Here is a 17,327-nt window from a genome sequence, read left to right on the forward strand (position 1 = left end):
CTCTGCAGGCAACCGCACTCCGTGAGAACAATGACAAAGCAGGCTCTTCACAATGAAATTCATGCACTTTATTAACTTTTGTAAATATAAAAGATTTTGCAAATAAATAAGAAATAAATAAATACAGTAGAAAACACGTTTTACATTAATGGAAATAAATATATGAATTCAGAAGAAAATATGTTTCGCGTGTTTGTACGAATAAATAAAATAATACATAAATCAATAAATAAATTCATGAATATTCAAATTAATACTGAAGGCACTGTCGATGTCAGATCCATGGAGCTCATGTTCTTTTCGGCCAAAGCAAGCTGTCTGACTTTTGTTCGAGGATGAAAAGCAGGGTGCGGACAAGCTCCTTCCGCACGACTTCCCACGCGCAGAAAGAGTTCTGAGGAGAGAGGAGAGACCGTTAATATTTTCTGTGTCACTGAAAACTCGAATTGGACTAAACTTAGTTAAATTGAATCAAAAAATGAACCAGTATACGTACTTAAATGGAAGCTAGTTGTCTCGGTTGAAAGATTTTAAATGTGGCCATTGAACACTCTCAAAATGCATTTTCTACACACTTGTTGTGTTACTATACTCTTCTGCTCTTTGAAACACATTTTGTGTTAAAGTTACTACTTGTATGATACAAATATACAATTCACGTGTTACAAATTGAATTTTTAACAGACTGTGTTGAAAGCAACAGAAAATGTGTTGTCCCTATGTCTAGACACGGACGTGTGTTAAAAAATCCCACGTTGATCTGTTGAGTGAATTCGGTTTTTTCAAGTTGATCTAACGTCTCACTTTTTTCACTGTAACAAGAATGGTTTAATTGGAAATGAAGTCAAATGTTTGGTGAATGTATGATTTTGTGGTGTTCTCTTATTCTTTCGACCATACCTTCTCTTGTAAAACCGCTGCCAGTCTCTCAAAATAATTTCTGAGTGTCGCACTTCTGGCAGAGACGTCGGTGTCGTCAGAACCGTCACTCTCTGGCTTGCTTCGTCCCACCTGAAATAATCATCCATGACCCACCGAACACAATCATTATTATTTTTATCCTTATTTCATACAGATTACAGCAGACTTAAGTGCCTATTGTATTTTCACTATCAACCTTCAAATACAATCGTGGATCTGGACCCAGATAAATTATTAAAGATGGCAAATTTCCTATTGAACCTCAAACGAGGACTAAAAGTAAAATATATATTATGATTGCATCCAAGAAACTCGTATTATGTATTTTTTTCCTCCTCCTCCATTGGTCTCAGGAGGTTAATGGCAATTTCACGAATAATGAAAATATGTGACGCCTACAGCTAACAAATGTAGCCTCAATATATACGGAATAGCTATAGTTAATACATTTCAGTATTTTAGTGGTCACTTACACATTTGTTTTTTTCAACCAGGCCGTTGATGATATTTTGGAAGTTGTTTAACTTAGATTCATCCCACTCCGTCGGTAAGTCGTGGTTTTCAAACAGGGAGTTGATGCTGTGCAGAGTTTGATAAACGGCAGTCCGGACGCTGTCGTTCTGCTGTGGTGGGGAAAGGGATCATCATGATGGAAGAGCGCGGTGCAGGTGGACTTAAATGCGACATGTTCGTTCCCTCAGCCTCAGGTGAAGGCCGCAGGTTTGAGAGCGCGCTCTTACCTCAGCGGTTCCATTGGACGCAAAAGCGGACCCTGGAAAAGTTATGAGGACATTCTCATTGATGCATTCTCCTGGGAAAGTGCCCCCCTAAAATAGAAAGATGGGGAAAGGATGACCAATAAGTCTTTCTTCATGTCAGCAAACTTCAGAGAGGATATGAAAATACATGTTTTAAAATGTACCATGTCTTTTAGAAGATTGTGGCAGGTCTGAATTCGGGTTCCATCCAGACGACAATTTATCGGCGCACTCAAAACCTGTGACACACAGAGCAGGGCGCACAGGCAGGCGATGTTCTCGGGTGTCATGTTCATGATGTGATGGAAGACCTGTATCAAAAGAATATCGACACATTCAAATATTGGGCCCTGGAAAATGAAGCGCAATGACTATGAAGCATATTAAACAATAATTCGTTACCTTTGTGGTAGACTGTCCTTGATCTTCCCGCAATGTGGTCTGACTCCCGAACTCATGTCCTCCTGCGGGTTTTATACTTTAAAGATACATGTGTATGAAAAGTGAAAGAATTGAACACATATTTCATGAAAGTGAACGTAACTGGGAAGGTTCACCAAAGAAACCGCAGGGCATCCCTTTTCGAGTTGTTCTGTTCCTCTTCTTAAGCTTAAAATAGATAGAAGGTGCATCTGGTGCAGTTTACGTTTTATTTTTGGTAATTATTTTCGATTAAATATTTAATTCATAAAACGTTCTTGTGCTTCACGTAGCGGAGGGAAACTTTATTTCATTAACTGGTTCCTCTACGTAACCAGGCCGTCACTAACAGGAACCGTGTAAGCCCATGAACCGTTGGAGAAGGTTTCTCGAGTCGAATTTGAAGGGCCAAGGATCCCATGAAAGAACTGGGAGAGGTGAAGATGCACCGGAGATGATATGCTACAGTTGGAGAGATGGGTGTTTGTGGCCTATATCTAATGTCATGGCATGTAAATATGAACTATAAATGTGGTATTGTCCTTGTTTGTGCGACATTGCGATTGAAGATGTATGCTGATAAAGTCCGTTCTCCAATATCCGATACATATCATGAACCTTAAGAGAAGAAAAAACATTCTCTATTAAGGAAAGATAATTTATCATTAGACTGGACCTTTCAGCAATATGTCTGGTAGCGAATCTTACTCAACGAAAACCCGCATAATTAATTAGTGTTTTCCAATGTCTACCTCCGTTTGCGGACTTGCGGAAAATAACTAGCCAAAGATGTAACCAAAGTGAACGAATCAGGGAAAGTTTACCAAAGAGGAAACCGCAGGGATTCCGTTTTCGAGTTTTTCAATTCCCCTTCTTAACCGTAAAACAGATAGAAGATGCATCTGGTGCAGTTTGTTTTATTTTTTGGTAATTATTAACATGAAATATTTAATTCATAAAACGTTCTTGTGCTTCACTTAGCGGAGGGAAAGTTTAATGAAATGGTTCCTCTACGTAACCAGGCCGTCACCAACAGAAACCGTGGAAGCCTAGAAAAATCTCTCTAGTCGGAAATGAAGGGCCAAGGATACCACTAAAGAACTGGGAGAGGTGGAGATGCATCGGAGATGAAGTGCTACTGTTGGAGAGATGGGTGTTTGTGGCCTATATCTAATGCCATGGCATGAAAATATAGGCCACAAACACCCATCTCTCCAACAGTAGCACTGATAAAGCCAGTATGCTGATAAAGCCAGTTTTCTAATACCCGGTGAATATCATGAACCTTAAGAGAAGAAACGATATTCGATGGTTGTTTGTGGCCTATATCTAATGCCATGGCGTGAAAATATGAACTATACATGTGGTATTGTCCTTGTTTGTGGGACGTTGCGATTGAAAATGTATGCTGATTAAGCCAGTTTTCTAATATCCGGTGAATATCATGAACCTTAAGAGAAAAATAATATTCTCGATTAAGGAAAGATAAATTGTCATTAGACTGGACCTTTCAGCAATATGGTGACCGCATCATTTATTCATGTTTTCCAATGTCCACCTCTGTTTGTGGACTTGAACCTGATGAATAGTATAGAGAGACTTGAATTGGAGAGCAGTGTGCAAGTGTACACCGAAGGATATAAATGGTCTTGGATGATGATGTGTTGAGGATTGATCAGTGCCTCCGATATGTTTTCCAGTCCCATTAAACACAACATAAGATGACCCCGTCGTGTTGTCGTTGCAAAGGGAGGATGCCCCAAGTAAAATAACCAGGGTTGTGCATATGTGTGACATGTCTGGTAATATATTCATGACAAAAGTTCAATTTCTGTTCATTCTAGACAATCATTCAAGTAGAATATTTCACATTCCACAGAGCTGAAATACACCTCCGTACTTTCGTTGTTTTTTCTTAGTTTTTGCCGAGGATGTGAATCATTTTGGAGGATACTACATACGCAGGAAATATGCATTAGTGTGTAATAGCAGCAAAATCCCAGTTTGAAAAAGTATTCATAATTTATTTGCAAAACAGATATCAGATAATTTTCACATAAATAACAAAATTAATTAATATAAATACATAAATAAATCGGTGATCATGATCAGTGAATAATGTTTTCCCAAAACGAATTTTGTTCAGATGCAGTCCCATGTGTTCTGTGGATCAGTCCATGGTTCTCCGGTGAGTAGCTTCGCTCACTGTTTGTTTCTTCTTTCCAAAAACTGTTGGAGCTTCTCCAAGCTGTGACGAACTTCCTTCCTCACAACCTCCCACGCGCATGCGCTCTGGCTCTAGGAAACGTTTGATGAAAACAGGTCCAGCTTCAATATTAATGCGTAATTGAATTTATTTTTCATGAAAATAAAATGGTATTGCGCATTGACAGTTATTAGTATATATATTTGCGTAAATTACAACAGGAACAGTTAAACAGGCCACATTTCTAGGAAAATGCCGTTGACATTTGTATGTTAGGATGAACATGTTTGGATACCTTTTCTTTTAAAAGCGTATTCAGTCTTTCAAAGTATGGCTTCAGCCTCCCGTTGTCGTCTGAGGGACGCGATCCATCCCCGGATGATGTAATCTTGCTTCCAACCTTCATGAAAGAAAGAAGATAATGAAAGCAGGAAGGCGTGTAGGATGTGTATACAATACACCGTGAGAACCGCATACTTACGCATTGCTCCAAGTTTTCAGTTTGACGGGACAGCAGATTTTTCAAAAGCTCAAGCTTTTCAGGATCCCAAGATGTGGAAGACAGGTCATTGTGGAAGATCTTTTCCACGTCTCTCAGAGCATCATGTGCTACTGTTGCAGCATCAGATTTCTGGAAAACAAATAATGGATTTGCGCAAAACAAATTACAACAATAAACAGTTTCGACAGCGGTATAATTCTTCACACACTTTCAAAATAAAATTTGTTAAAATAATAATTGTCCCAATTGAAATACAAATAAACGTTATGAGAGTCTGTGCTCCTAAGTAGCTGAGCGAATTGTGCCATTGCAACGTTTAACGCGTTAAACATCATCAATATAAATGGTTGCCTTCTTGAATTAGTTTTTTGGCCTATTCGTCAACATTAAGGATGAGTGTTGATTGAATCCTGGCTTGCATCGGATCATATTCACATAATCATATATTGCATTTATATAATTCCTGAGATTGCCAAACTACCTGAGGCTCGCTCGTGGTGTCGTAGGCACCCTCTGGAAACATGAGTTTGACGTTTTCTTTCAGGCACTCGGCTGGAAAACTTCCGCCCTGTAAGGGAATTGTGTCCATTATAGGCACAGAAAAGCTCAGAGAAGTCCATTGAGACAATAGAATATTAAATTGTACTCACCATGTCGGTCAGAAGCTGAATGCATTCTGCATTTAGTTTCCCCAGTTTATACTGCGTCCATTTGCATTGCAGTGAGACGGAGTGGTCCAAGAAGAGCAGAACCGCACAGATGCTCCAGAACTTCAGCATACACATTTTCAGTGATTAAATGAGCGCTTGTGTGCAGTAGAGGAGATCAAGGAAATGCGATTGTTTCTGTTGCAACTATTGCTGATTGGCACCACATATATCGAGCTCTTTTGGACACTTTAACCACTTTATTTAATGCGGTTTAGTAGCTTACTGCGTAGGAACTTTGGGGTTAAAAGTGGGTTTTTATTTCATTTTTATGAATAGAGTAGTATTAATTATTTATTAATACATTCCCGTGAGGAAATTACTTTCTCTTTTGTCTGCTATAATGGGATTCGAATTAACGTTAGGTAACGTTTGTTTAAGTGTCAGTTGATTAAAGTGGTTAGTTTAATTACGCGAGGATTCTGATGAAGTCCTGCCCAAAATATTGTGGTAAAATGCAGACCACGCGTTAGTGCTTTAAATGTCTGTTAAATCGTGATATATTTTCGATGTTAAATTTGATGTTGGAAAACTGAGCAGGCCGGAACTGCTATGAACTGCCACATGTTACAAATATGAATTTATGTTATCGACTTACGAATGGGAACACAATTTCTCATAACTTGTCAAATGAAGAGGTATATTTTTTTATGAGAATTTCTCTTGAATTTGTATTTCATGCAGGTATAGGACAACTCAGAAAGCTGTCTCTCCAACAAAAACTGTGCAGTTCATCATTAATTATGTTAATAATATTTCTACTATATATGAATAGACACACGACGTTGAACGAATCTTTAAGAATTCCTTCAAAAAGGTCATTTAAATAATCATTTATTTTCGACGTTAAATTAGATGTTGGAAAACTGAACAGGCTGGATCTTCTATGAATTGCCAAATGTAGCTCAGATGAATGTAAGTTGTCGTCTTACGAATGAGAACACAATTTCTCATAGCTTATCTATGTTTGAGGTATATTTTTATGAGATTTGTATTTAAAACAAGTATAGGACAACTCAGGAAGCTTTTTCTCCAGCAGAAATTGCGCAGGTTGTCATTGTATTATCATTTTATTAATAATATTCATCCTATTTATACAGTTTTTATAATAAGAAAAGTTATTTATTCTGGTGGTGTAAATTACAATGCAGATGTGCGAGTAAAAAGGTAAAATGCACACCACACGAAAATGTTTAAACTTTTCTTGAGATTTCATATTTTGCGATCATATCACCGATCATAGATTTCAAAGACAATCAGACGCCAAGAATCAAGGCTAGATACAGAATGCGTTCTTATACCTGCACCAAGGAAGCTATTGAATTCACCTGACTAATCAGAAACGGCTGAGAAGCCAACTGTCCAATTACTTTTCGTTACGTTATTGGCATTTGGCAAACGCTCTTATCCAGAGCGACGTACAGTTGATTAGACTAAGCAGGAGACAATCCTCCCCTGGAGCAATGCAGGGTTAAGGGCCTTGCTCAAGGGCTGTGCAGATATTATTGTGGCTACACCGGGATTAGAACCACCGACCTTGAGTGTCCCAGTCATTTACCTTAACCACTATGCTACAGGCCGCCCTGTTTCGTCCTTTCAATGTATGAATAAGTAATGTAATTCCCACACGGATCACCCGATATGGCTGTAAATACGCTCGAATTAAAGGTACAATTGGTAATTTCGAACATCCAATGGTAAAGAGAGGAATTGCAGTAGCAACAGCGTCCTCAAACAACAACACTGTTTATCCCTCCCCCTTCTCTGTGAACGCGCTGACGTGCCACCCCATTGGCTGTGGCAATTAGAACCAATTTTCAACCAATGAATTTTAATTATTGTACATATTTTTTAACCGGAATTTAAGGACAATAAACACAAGCAGAGGATGAGTCAACATGCCAGTGAGCCTCTTTTTCGTTGATAGGAAGGGATTGGTCTTGTATCAATGTTTTACACAAATCTTGCCTCTGGTGCCTTTAAAGGTGATAGACTCTATTGCAATCTCATATACTTTGTTTCACTTCAAATCTAATATGTTGGAGTACAGAGGCAAAACAGTAATTGTACCACTACAAATGCTGTTGGACTGGACAGTAGGTTGGTATGTTGTCGTAAAATTGAACAGCGCCACTATTAATCTCCTTGCAGTTTTTTTCTTGATTAAACGGAAGGGTTTAGCGCAGTCAGCTTTTTCCATTCAGAATTCGGCCACTCCGTGTTCGGAGTGTAGAATTTGGAAACGGGAAACCAGAAGAGAAATAGAAACCGAAAGCGGAAATGTCACCGGCATTACGTTGTATGTGGCTTATTTGATTTCAAAATTAACATTTTTGATGGCAACACTCGATTCGTTGGCTACTTGTTCTCTAATTGCCATTTCATGTTTTGTAATTTGTTGCCGTGAAAAAATATTTGTGCATTGCTCTTGCGTTTCCCCCACGTGCTTTTTTAAAAGATATGGACAGAAGATTTACCCAAATTCAAGGAATCGGAGCGAGTTGACTCCCTCTTCGCAACTTCATGGAGAGTTGTGCGCGACAGCATCAATTTTTAGTCCTGATGGTTTTCATTCATATTTCGCCAAAAAATATATGCATTTGAAGTGACCCATCCTTTTCTGCATATTCGAAGAATAGACGGCATCTAAAATGTATAGGTTTGTTCCTGTAAACTGTTCATCGTTCATCTGAAACTTAGCTCCCGTAGGAAGAGACTTATGTTATTTCATTGATCTTTTTTATCGACCGCTGATTATGAGTATCTGAAATGAATTATATGATCATGACATTGGAAAAATGAGTGACAATTTGAGAATGTCCTTCCGCTCTCAAAATGGCATCTCTAGGCTGTCATACAGGCATGAGCTCATGTTTCCGCTCTGCAGGACACCGCACTCCGTGAGAACAATGACAAAGCAGGCTCTTCACAATGAAATTCATGCACTTTATTAACTTTTGTAAATATAAAAGATTTTGCAAATAAATAAGAAATAAATAAATACAGTAGAAAACACGTTTTTCATTTATGTAAATAAATATATGAATACAGAGGAAAATATATGTTCCGCCTGTTTTTACGAATAAATAAAATAATACATAAATCAATAAATAAATTCATAAATATTCAGATTAATACTGAAGGCACTGTCGATATCAGATCCATGGAGCTCATGTTCTTTTCGGCCAAAGCAAGCTGTCTGACTTGTGTTCGAGGATGAAAAGCAGGGTGCGGACAAGCTCCTTCCGCACGACTTCCCACGCGCAGAAAGAGTTCTGAGGAGAGAGGAGAGACCGTTAATATTTCTGTATCACTGAAAAACCTCAAACGTTGGATTGACGTTATTTTTCGTGTGCTCACATCTAAAAACTCGAATTGGACTCAACTTAGTTAAATTGAATCAAAAAAATGAACGAGTATACGTACTTAAATGGAAGCTAGTTGTCTCGGATGAAAGATTTTAAATGTGGCCATTGAACACTCTTAAAATGCATTTTCTACACACTTGTTGTGTTACTATACTCTTCTGCTCCTTGAAACACATTTTGTGTTAAAGTTACTACTTGTATGATACCAATATGCAATACACGTGTTACAAATGGAATTTTTAACAGACTGTGTTGAAAGCAACAGAAAATGTGTTGTCCTTATGTCTAGACACGGACGTGTGTTACAAAAATTACACAGTCTGATCTGTTTTCAGAGTGAATTGGTTTTTTCAAGTTGATCTAACGTCTCACTTTTTTCACTGTAACAAGAATGGTTTAATTGGAAATGAAGTCAAATGTTTGGTGAATGTATGATTTTGAGCATACCTTCTCTTGTAAAACCGCTGTCAGTCTCTCAAAATAGTTTTTGAGTGTCGCAGTTCTGGCAGAGACGTCGGTGTGGTCAGAACCGTCACTCTCTGTCTTGCTTCGTTCCATCTGAAATAATCATCCATGACCCACCGAACACAATCATTATTATTTTTATCCTTATTTCATACAGATTACAGCAGACTTAAGTGCCTATTGTATTTTCACTATCAACCTTCAAATACAATCGTGGATCTGGACCCAGATAAATTATTAAAGATGGCAAATTTCCTATTGAACCTCAAACGAGGACTAAAAGTAAAATATAAATTATGATTGCATCCAAGAAACTTGTATTATGTATTTTTTTCCTCCTCCTGCATTGGTCTCAGGAGGTTAATGGCAATTTCACGAATGATCAAAATATGTGACACCTACAGCTAACAAATGTAGCCTCAATATATACGGAATAGCTATAGTTAATACATTTCAGTATTTTAGTGGTCACTTACACATTTGTTTTTTTCAACCAGGCCGTTGATGATATTTTGGAAGTTGTTTAACTTAGATTCATCCCACTCCGTCGGTAAGTCGTGGTTTTCAAACAGGGAGTTGATGCTGTGCAGAGTTTGATAAACGGCAGTCCGGACGCTGTCGTTCTGCTGTGGTGGGGAAAGGGATCATCATGATGGAAGAGCGCGGTGCAGGTGGACTTAAATGCGACATGTTCGTTCCCTCAGCCTCAGGTGAAGGCCGCAGGTTTGAGAGCGCGCTCTTACCTCAGCGGTTCCATTGGACGCAAAAGCGGACCCTGGAAAAGTTATGAGGACATTCTCATTGATGCATTCTCCTGGGAAAGAGCCCCCCTAAAATAGAAAGATGGGGAAAGGATGACCAATAAGTCCTTCTTCATGTCAGCAAACTTCAGAGAGGATATGAAAATACATGTGTACATGAAAATGTACCATGTCTTTTAGAAGATTGTGGCAGGTCTGAATTCGGGTTCCATCCAGACGACAATTTATCGGCGCACTCAAAACCTGTGACACACAGAGCAGGGCGCACAGGCAGGCAATGTTCTCGGGTGTCATGTTCATGATGTGATGGAAGACCTGTATCAAAAGAATATCGACACATTCAAATATTGGGCCCTGGAAAATGAAGCGCAATGACTATGAAGCATATTAAACAATAATTCGTTACCTTTGTGGTAGACGTCCTTGATCTTCCCGCAATGTGGTCTGACTCCCGAACTCATGTCCTCCTGCGGGTTTTATACTTTAAAGATGCATGTGTATGAAAAGTGAAAGAATTCAACACATATTTCATGAAAGTGAACGTAACTGGGAAGGTTCACCAAAGAAACCGCAGGGCATCCCTTTTCGAGTTGTTCAGTTCCTCTTCTTAAGCGTAAAATAGATAGAAGGTGCATCTGGTGCAGTTTGTTTTATTTTTGGTCATTATTTCCATGAAATATTTGATTGATAAAACGTTCTTGTGCTTCACGTAGCGGAGGGAAACTTTGTTTCATTAACTGGTTCCTCTACGTAACCAGGCCGTCACTAACAGGAACCGTGTAAGCCCATGAACCGTTGGAGAAGGTTTCTCGAGTCGAATTTGAAGGGCCAAGGATCCCATTAAAGAACTGGGAGAGGTGAAGATGCATCGGAGATGATATGCTACAGTTGGAGAGATGGGTGTTTGCGGCCTATATCTAATGTCATGGCATGTAAATATGAACTATAAATGTGGTATTGTCCTTGTTTGTGCGACATTGCGATTGAAGATGTATGCTGATAAAGTCCGTTCTCCAATATCCGATACATATCATGAACCTTAAGAGAAGAAAAAACATTCTCTATTAAGGAAAGATAAATTATAATTAGACTGGACCTTTCAGCAATATGTCTGGTAGCGTATCTTACTCAACGAAAACCGAATAATTAATTAGTGTTAGTGTCCACCTCCGTTTGCGGACTTTAACCTGATGATTTGGAGAGCAGTGTGCAAGTGTACACCGAAGGATATAAATGGTCTTTAATGATGATGAGTGTGGAGGATTGATCAGTTCCTCCGATATGTTTCCCAGTCCCATTAAACACAATATAAGATGACCCCGTCGTGTTGTCGTTGCAAAAGGAGGATGCCCCAAGTACCATAACCAGGGTTGTGCACATCTGTGACATGTCCGGTATTATATTCATGACTTGAGAAGAGTTAAATTTCTGTTCATTCTACATAATCATTCACGTAGAATATTTCACATTCCACAGAGCTGAAATACAGCTCCGTACTTTCATTGTTTTTTCTTACTTTTTGTCGAGGATGTGAATCATTTTGGAGGATACAATAGAAGCAGGAAATATGCATTAGTGTATAATATGCAGCAAAATCGCACAGTTTGAAAAAGTATTCAAAATTTATTAGCAAAATAGATTATATAAGATAATTTTCAAATAAATAACAAAATTAATTAATATAAATACATAAATAAATCAGTGATCAAACAGACATATCAAAAGTCATATGTTAAATTGAGAAAAAAAAAAAAAACATCAGCTTGGTAAGACAATACATAAAGCAACAAAAACAGCAGATAGATCACAACAAAGATTGTCTAGTTGTTGTTGTTGTCCCTAGTCCAAGAAATTATCCTGGATGAGAAAGAGTTCCAAGATTGTACAGTCACTGGTTGTGCCTTATTAAGTCGCGCAGTTGTATGTTCAAGGTTGACAATGTTGACAAGGCTATGGATCCAAAAAGATTTCATACACATATCCGGCGTAAACCAGTTTTTTAAAATAGTTTTTTTTGCAGAGGTAAACCCTGAGAATACCATTTTGAACTGAATTTGCTTTAGATTGATCTCAGAATTATCATTAAGGAGACAAAAACCAGGATTAGGAACATAACAAATATCAAGTATATCCGCTAAAACTGAGTTTACATGAAACCAGAACTTAGAGATAACTGGACAATCCCAAAACATGTGTAAGAATGTTCCGGGTGAAGCAGTGTTACATATATGACAGTTGTTAGTAACTTGCAATTTCATCTGGAATCTCTTATAGGGTGTGATGTAGGCTCTGTGTATGGTTTTGAAGTGAATTAGTTGGTGAGCTAGGTTCTTAGAAGTCATACTTAAATTGCACCATATTCTCTCCCAATCTAAGTTTATATTCCAACTCCCCAGCTCCCTGTTCCATATGGATTCAATTGGTAAAGCCTTGGCCCTGTGCTGAATCAGTGTACTATATATTAAAGAGACAGAAGATCTGCCCAGTAATGGTGCAATCCATTGTAACATGGGATGTGAGGGGAGAGGAGAATTCCAGGGAACTCCATATGTTTTTAAGGCAGATCTTAGCTGAAAGTAAACAAAATAAGAGGATGCAGGAAGAGAAAAGCGTGTTCTTAAGTCTTGTATGTGACAAAGACCTTGAGTGTCATATATATCACCTAATGTATTCACTCCAAGAGATGACCAAGATGGTTGATGAAATGGCTTGTTACCGCATAATAACCTCGGGTTATGCCATAGTGGAGTGTTCTGACAGAATTTAGAAGGTGCGCCCATCCAACGTTCTGCTTTCGTCCACACCTGTATAGAGTTTGCAATGATGGGCCCAAAGTTATTTTTAATTGTTTTGTTTGTTCGCTAGAGAATAGGATGTCTTGCAGCTTGTGTGGTAATATTTTAGCAGATTCAATCAATTTCCATGCAGTGGTAGACTGTGGGTCAACCCATGTGCTGAGTGCTCTGATCTGAAAAGACCAATAGTAAAGTTCAAAGTTTGGTAATGCCAAACCACCCAGCAGTTTGGGTCGTTGCAGTGTAGTCAAACGAACCCTAGGCCGTCTCCCATCCCAAATAAAACTAGAAATCATGGAGTGAATGTCTTTAAAGTAATTTGGAGGGGGACAGAGTGGTAACATAAAGAAAAGGAAATTGAGACGGGGCAATATGTTCATTTTAACTGTATTAATTCTACCTTGAAGAGACGTTTTTAGATTCTTCCATCTATGGATGTCTGATTTTATTTTGCTTAGCATAATGTTGAAGTTGTCTCTGTTAATTTTATGTATATTTTTATAGATTGTAATGCCCAGATATGTAAAAGAGCATTTGGTCTGAATATAGGTGGGAATAGGAGTATTTGTGTGTATATTATTTAGATGCATAAGTGCAGATTTTGTCCAATTAATTTTGTAGCCTGACAGGCTGCTGAAATTATCAAATTCCTTAATGACTGGGTGAATAGAGGTGTCAAAGTTATCTAAGAACAAAATTATATCATCCGCATATAGAGATATAATATGATTGTGATGACCAATTTTCATAGGGGAAGCTGTAGATTGCCTAATGGCTTGTGCCAAAGGTTCCAGAGAAAGACAAAATAAAAGTGGCGAGAGTGGACACCCCTGTCTTGTTCCACGCTGTAGGGTAAATGGAGAAGATATTATGTCCCCTGTTAGAACACTTGCTAAAGGGGAGTGGTATAGCGCCTTGACCATTGTTATAAAATTATGTCTGAAACCAAAACGTTGTAATACTGCCCACATATATTTCCACTCTATCCTATCAAAGGCTTTCTCTGCGTCAAGTGAAAACACAGCACAAGGATTTGGGTGTGTCTCTGCCATATCTATAATGTGTAGCAGCCTTCTTATGTTATCAGATGCATAGCGTCCCTTGATAAAGCCTGTTTGGTCTTCATTGACTAGAGATTGAATAACTTTTTCCAGGCGCAGAGCAAGTACTTTGGCATATATCTTAAGATCACTCGTAAGTAAGGATATTGGTCTAAAACTAGAGCACTCAAAGGGATCTTTTCCTTTTTTCAAGAGTAAGATGATGAGTGCTGTTTTTTGGTCTCTATGAAATGTCCCACTCTTGATTGCAAAGTTAAATGAATCAAGCATGAGTGTGCCCACAATGTCCCAAAGTTCTACATAAAGCTCTGGTGGGAGGCCATCCAAGCCAGGCGATTTGCCTTTATTGAGACATTTCAAAGCTCTATGTAGTTCATCCAGCTTTAACGCGGCTTCCAGATCATCTTGGTCTGTTTGTTCGAGGCAGGGAAGCTCCAATTTGTCAAGAAAATGCTTACAAGTAGCATCGTCATAAGCAATCTCTGATTTGTATAGATTTTCATAAAATGTTAAAAATGTATTATTGATGGCCTGCGGATTGGTTGTAATTTTGCCATCAGGTTTATTTATTGCTGGGATGTGAGCTTTTGTTTCACATTCCTTAAGCATAAGAGCCAGCAGATGACTAGGCCTCTCTGATTCAAAGTAGTACTTTTGTCTAGTTCTATGCAGGATAAATTCGGCCTTTGATACAGCCAGTGTATTGTATTCATCTTTCAAAGATGTCAGCAGTTTAGTCTGATCATCTGAGAAGCTATGTTTTTGTAAGTTCTCTAACGATTCTATTTTGTTTTCAAGATTTGTGATCTGGGAAGCTTTTGTTTTAGCTAGAGTCGAGGAGAATGAAATACAGAAACCACGAATAAAGCACTTTGTGGCCTCCCATAAAACTTGTGGATTGGAACATTCCTTTGAGTTAATATCAAGAAAATCTTTTAATTGAACTTTGAGTGAACTAAGAAATCCAGAGTTAGTTAGTAAAGATGTATTTAAACGCCACCTGGGGGCCTTTGTCTTAATGTTGGGCAGATCGACGTTGCATAATAATGCAGAGTGATCAGATAGTAGAATTGGTGAGATAGTAATGGACGTATGTCCGGCAATTAAGGTTGAGCTAAGAAAAATATAATCTATCCGGGAGAATGTTTTATGTCTACTGGAGAAAAATGTGTAATCCCTAGCAGTAGCATTCTGCATACGCCAAATATCAACAAGATTTAAATCTGTGATAAGTGTATTCAATAGGCTAGATGATGGATTGACTATTGCATCTGAATTAGATTTATCAAGAGATGGATTAAGAACTGCATTGAAATCACCTCCCACCACTAAAGAACAGTCATTTTGTTCTAATAATGTGTTTCCAATGTAAGCAAAGAAGTCTCTGTCAGGTTCATTTGGACAGTATATGGATGTGAACGCCAATTTATGATTGAGTATGCTAACACGGGCAAAAGCAAGTCTTCCATTCTCATCATTACCAGTGATATTTACATCGCAGGACATTTTCCGGTTAAGAAGGATACATACTCCCTTGGTCTTGTTTAGGGCGCACGATGATACAATTAATCTGTAATGTTTATTTTGAAATCATGCCACATCGCATTGTTTTAGGTGCGTTTCTTGGATCAGGGCAATGTCCACCTTTTTACGATGAAGATACTCAAGAACACGAGTTCGTTTGATCGCGGAGTTTAGGCCATTCACATTGAATGATAATATATTCAATGACTGCGTCGACATATTATACGGCTAAGTTCTGTCTTAAAATATAAACGTGTATAAGATAGAACATATGCGTGCGATCGTCCTGCCAATTACTGTACCGATGCCCCAATGCTGATGTTCTAACAAAGAATATGACTATGTCTGTAACGGGGAAGGGGTGGGAAAAACTATATACAAAAACAAACACAGACCGCACAGACGAAAAACCGTAGGTCTGTAAAAACATAAGCATTGTCTGATTCGTGACCAATCCACACCAACCCATAGCTATAGTAACAGATAAGCCCACACAGTCATAACAAAAAAGATATATCACCTCTCGAACTGGTGGAGCTAGGCTAATTTAGCATGCTAGTGTTAAATCAGACTGGAAGCAACTAGTAGCCTAGCTAATCTTACGTTCCAAATATTCCAAAATACCTTATAGTAAGGATCCTGCGACTGTCTATTGCTACAACTTGTATATGTTAGGTCATGAACGTTCATTCCTTCATAACCACTAAGTTGCCTTCTCTGGCATGTGGAGGATCCCCGTGGTTCTTCTCTATGGTCGGATTTGAGGTTGTGGCAGTAGCTCCACCATCGCGCCGTACCGGTGTAGAGGTGGATCTCCGTGGAAGAGAGTTGATGAAATCTTCGGCGGCTTGAGGGGAGTCGAACATCTTCTTTTCACCTTTATACTGTAGTTTAATCCGCGCAGGGTAGATGAGAAATGGCTCCAGGCCCATGTCTTTAGCTTTCTTCATGGTAGAGCTAAAGCTCTTTCTCCTTGCTGTTGTCGCTGGACTGTAATCTGGGAAGAACAGGAGCGTGCTAGCTGTTGGTGCCGAAGCGGTTGAAGACTGGCGGGTGGCTCCGTTGGAAGCGTGCTTCACTGGATAAACTTGACGTGCCCCGTTAAGGATAGCCGATCTGTCTTGCCAACGCAGTAATTTGAAGATGAGGGTGCGTGGCTTGTTGGAGTTAGCCTCTCCTCCATTATACACACGATGAGCCCGCTCAATGTCAATGTTTCGGTCCACCAATGAAGGGATCCACTTGGGGAGATTATCTTTGAGGTAGCCGATTGCATCCGAACCCTCCACTGTTTCTGGTAAGCCAACCAGCCTTACGTTATTTCTTCGCTCCCGGTCCTCCAGATCTGTTAATTTTGTAGTGAGCTGTTCTAGCTGTGTTCTTAGCTCGATAACCGATCGCCTATCCTCTCGTGCAGCTACCTGAACAGACTCCATGCGGTCTTGGGTCCTTTTAGTAGATTGGGCTACATTTTCAAGTTCACTGCTAATCTCCTTCACAGTTTCATTAGCTTTTTTAATTTCCATTCGTAAATCACGCAGTGCTGGGACCAGGATAGAGTCAACAGCTTCCCTGACAGCGGAGGCTACCACCACATCTAGACCACGTTGTTGTTCTTGGAGGGCTAGCTTTATGCCATTAGCTATAGCTGCATCGAGTTCTTCCTTGGAGATGGCAGAATCCTTGAATTTTTTCTTTAAAGGCGATTGTTCATTATCCCTTTTCCGTGTTTCTTTGTTTGGGGAAGGATTCATGATTGAAACGATGTCGAAGTATTCGAGGTATATGATAGGATTATTGAGAAAACAAGACTAGGAGAGCAGAGCTCAAAACTATGCC

At 39.0% G+C, this 17,327-nt stretch overlaps 2 protein-coding genes across 2 annotated transcripts; both read right to left on the reverse strand.

Moving 5' to 3' along the window:
• Positions 1-289: 289 nt before the first annotated feature.
• Positions 290-1,969, reverse strand: LOC133114928 (interferon alpha-4-like). Its single transcript, XM_061224620.1, has 5 exons — positions 1,844-1,969; positions 1,662-1,748; positions 1,395-1,544; positions 901-1,011; positions 290-394 (listed from the first exon to the last, which is right to left on the reverse strand). The coding sequence occupies exons 1-5, from the start codon at positions 1,967-1,969 to the stop codon at positions 290-292; spliced, it is 579 nt and encodes a 192-aa protein (XP_061080604.1).
• Positions 1,970-4,301: 2,332 nt separating this feature from the next.
• On the reverse strand, positions 4,302-5,592 carry LOC133115217 (interferon a3-like). The gene is made up of 5 exons (XM_061225013.1): positions 5,458-5,592; positions 5,289-5,375; positions 4,787-4,936; positions 4,601-4,705; positions 4,302-4,397 (listed from the first exon to the last, which is right to left on the reverse strand). The coding sequence occupies exons 1-5, from the start codon at positions 5,590-5,592 to the stop codon at positions 4,302-4,304; spliced, it is 573 nt and encodes a 190-aa protein (XP_061080997.1).
• Positions 5,593-17,327: the final 11,735 nt, after the last annotated feature.

The sequence above is a fragment of the Conger conger genome, chromosome 16, assembly GCF_963514075.1.
Source record: "Conger conger chromosome 16, fConCon1.1, whole genome shotgun sequence".
NCBI lineage: Eukaryota > Metazoa > Chordata > Actinopteri > Anguilliformes > Congridae > Conger > Conger conger.

Excerpts from the sequence above, each read along its gene's own strand:
- LOC133114928 (XM_061224620.1), bottom strand. The coding sequence starts at position 1,969 with ATGACACCCGAGAACATCGCCTGCCTGTGCGCCCTGCTCTGTGTGTCA. Across the intron at positions 1,545-1,661 it reads CGTCCAATGGAACCGCTGAG|CAGAACGACAGCGTCCGGAC; the intron begins GTAAGAGCGCGC and ends TCCCCACCACAG. Across the intron at positions 395-900 it reads CAGCGGTTTTACAAGAGAAG|AACTCTTTCTGCGCGTGGGA; the intron begins GTATGGTCGAAA and ends CTCTCTCCTCAG.
- LOC133115217 (XM_061225013.1), bottom strand. The coding sequence starts at position 5,592 with ATGTGTATGCTGAAGTTCTGGAGCATCTGTGCGGTTCTGCTCTTCTTG. Across the intron at positions 5,376-5,457 it reads TTCAGCTTCTGACCGACATG|GGCGGAAGTTTTCCAGCCGA; the intron begins GTGAGTACAATT and ends ATTCCCTTACAG. Across the intron at positions 4,398-4,600 it reads ATACGCTTTTAAAAGAAAAG|AGCCAGAGCGCATGCGCGTG; the intron begins GTATCCAAACAT and ends AACGTTTCCTAG.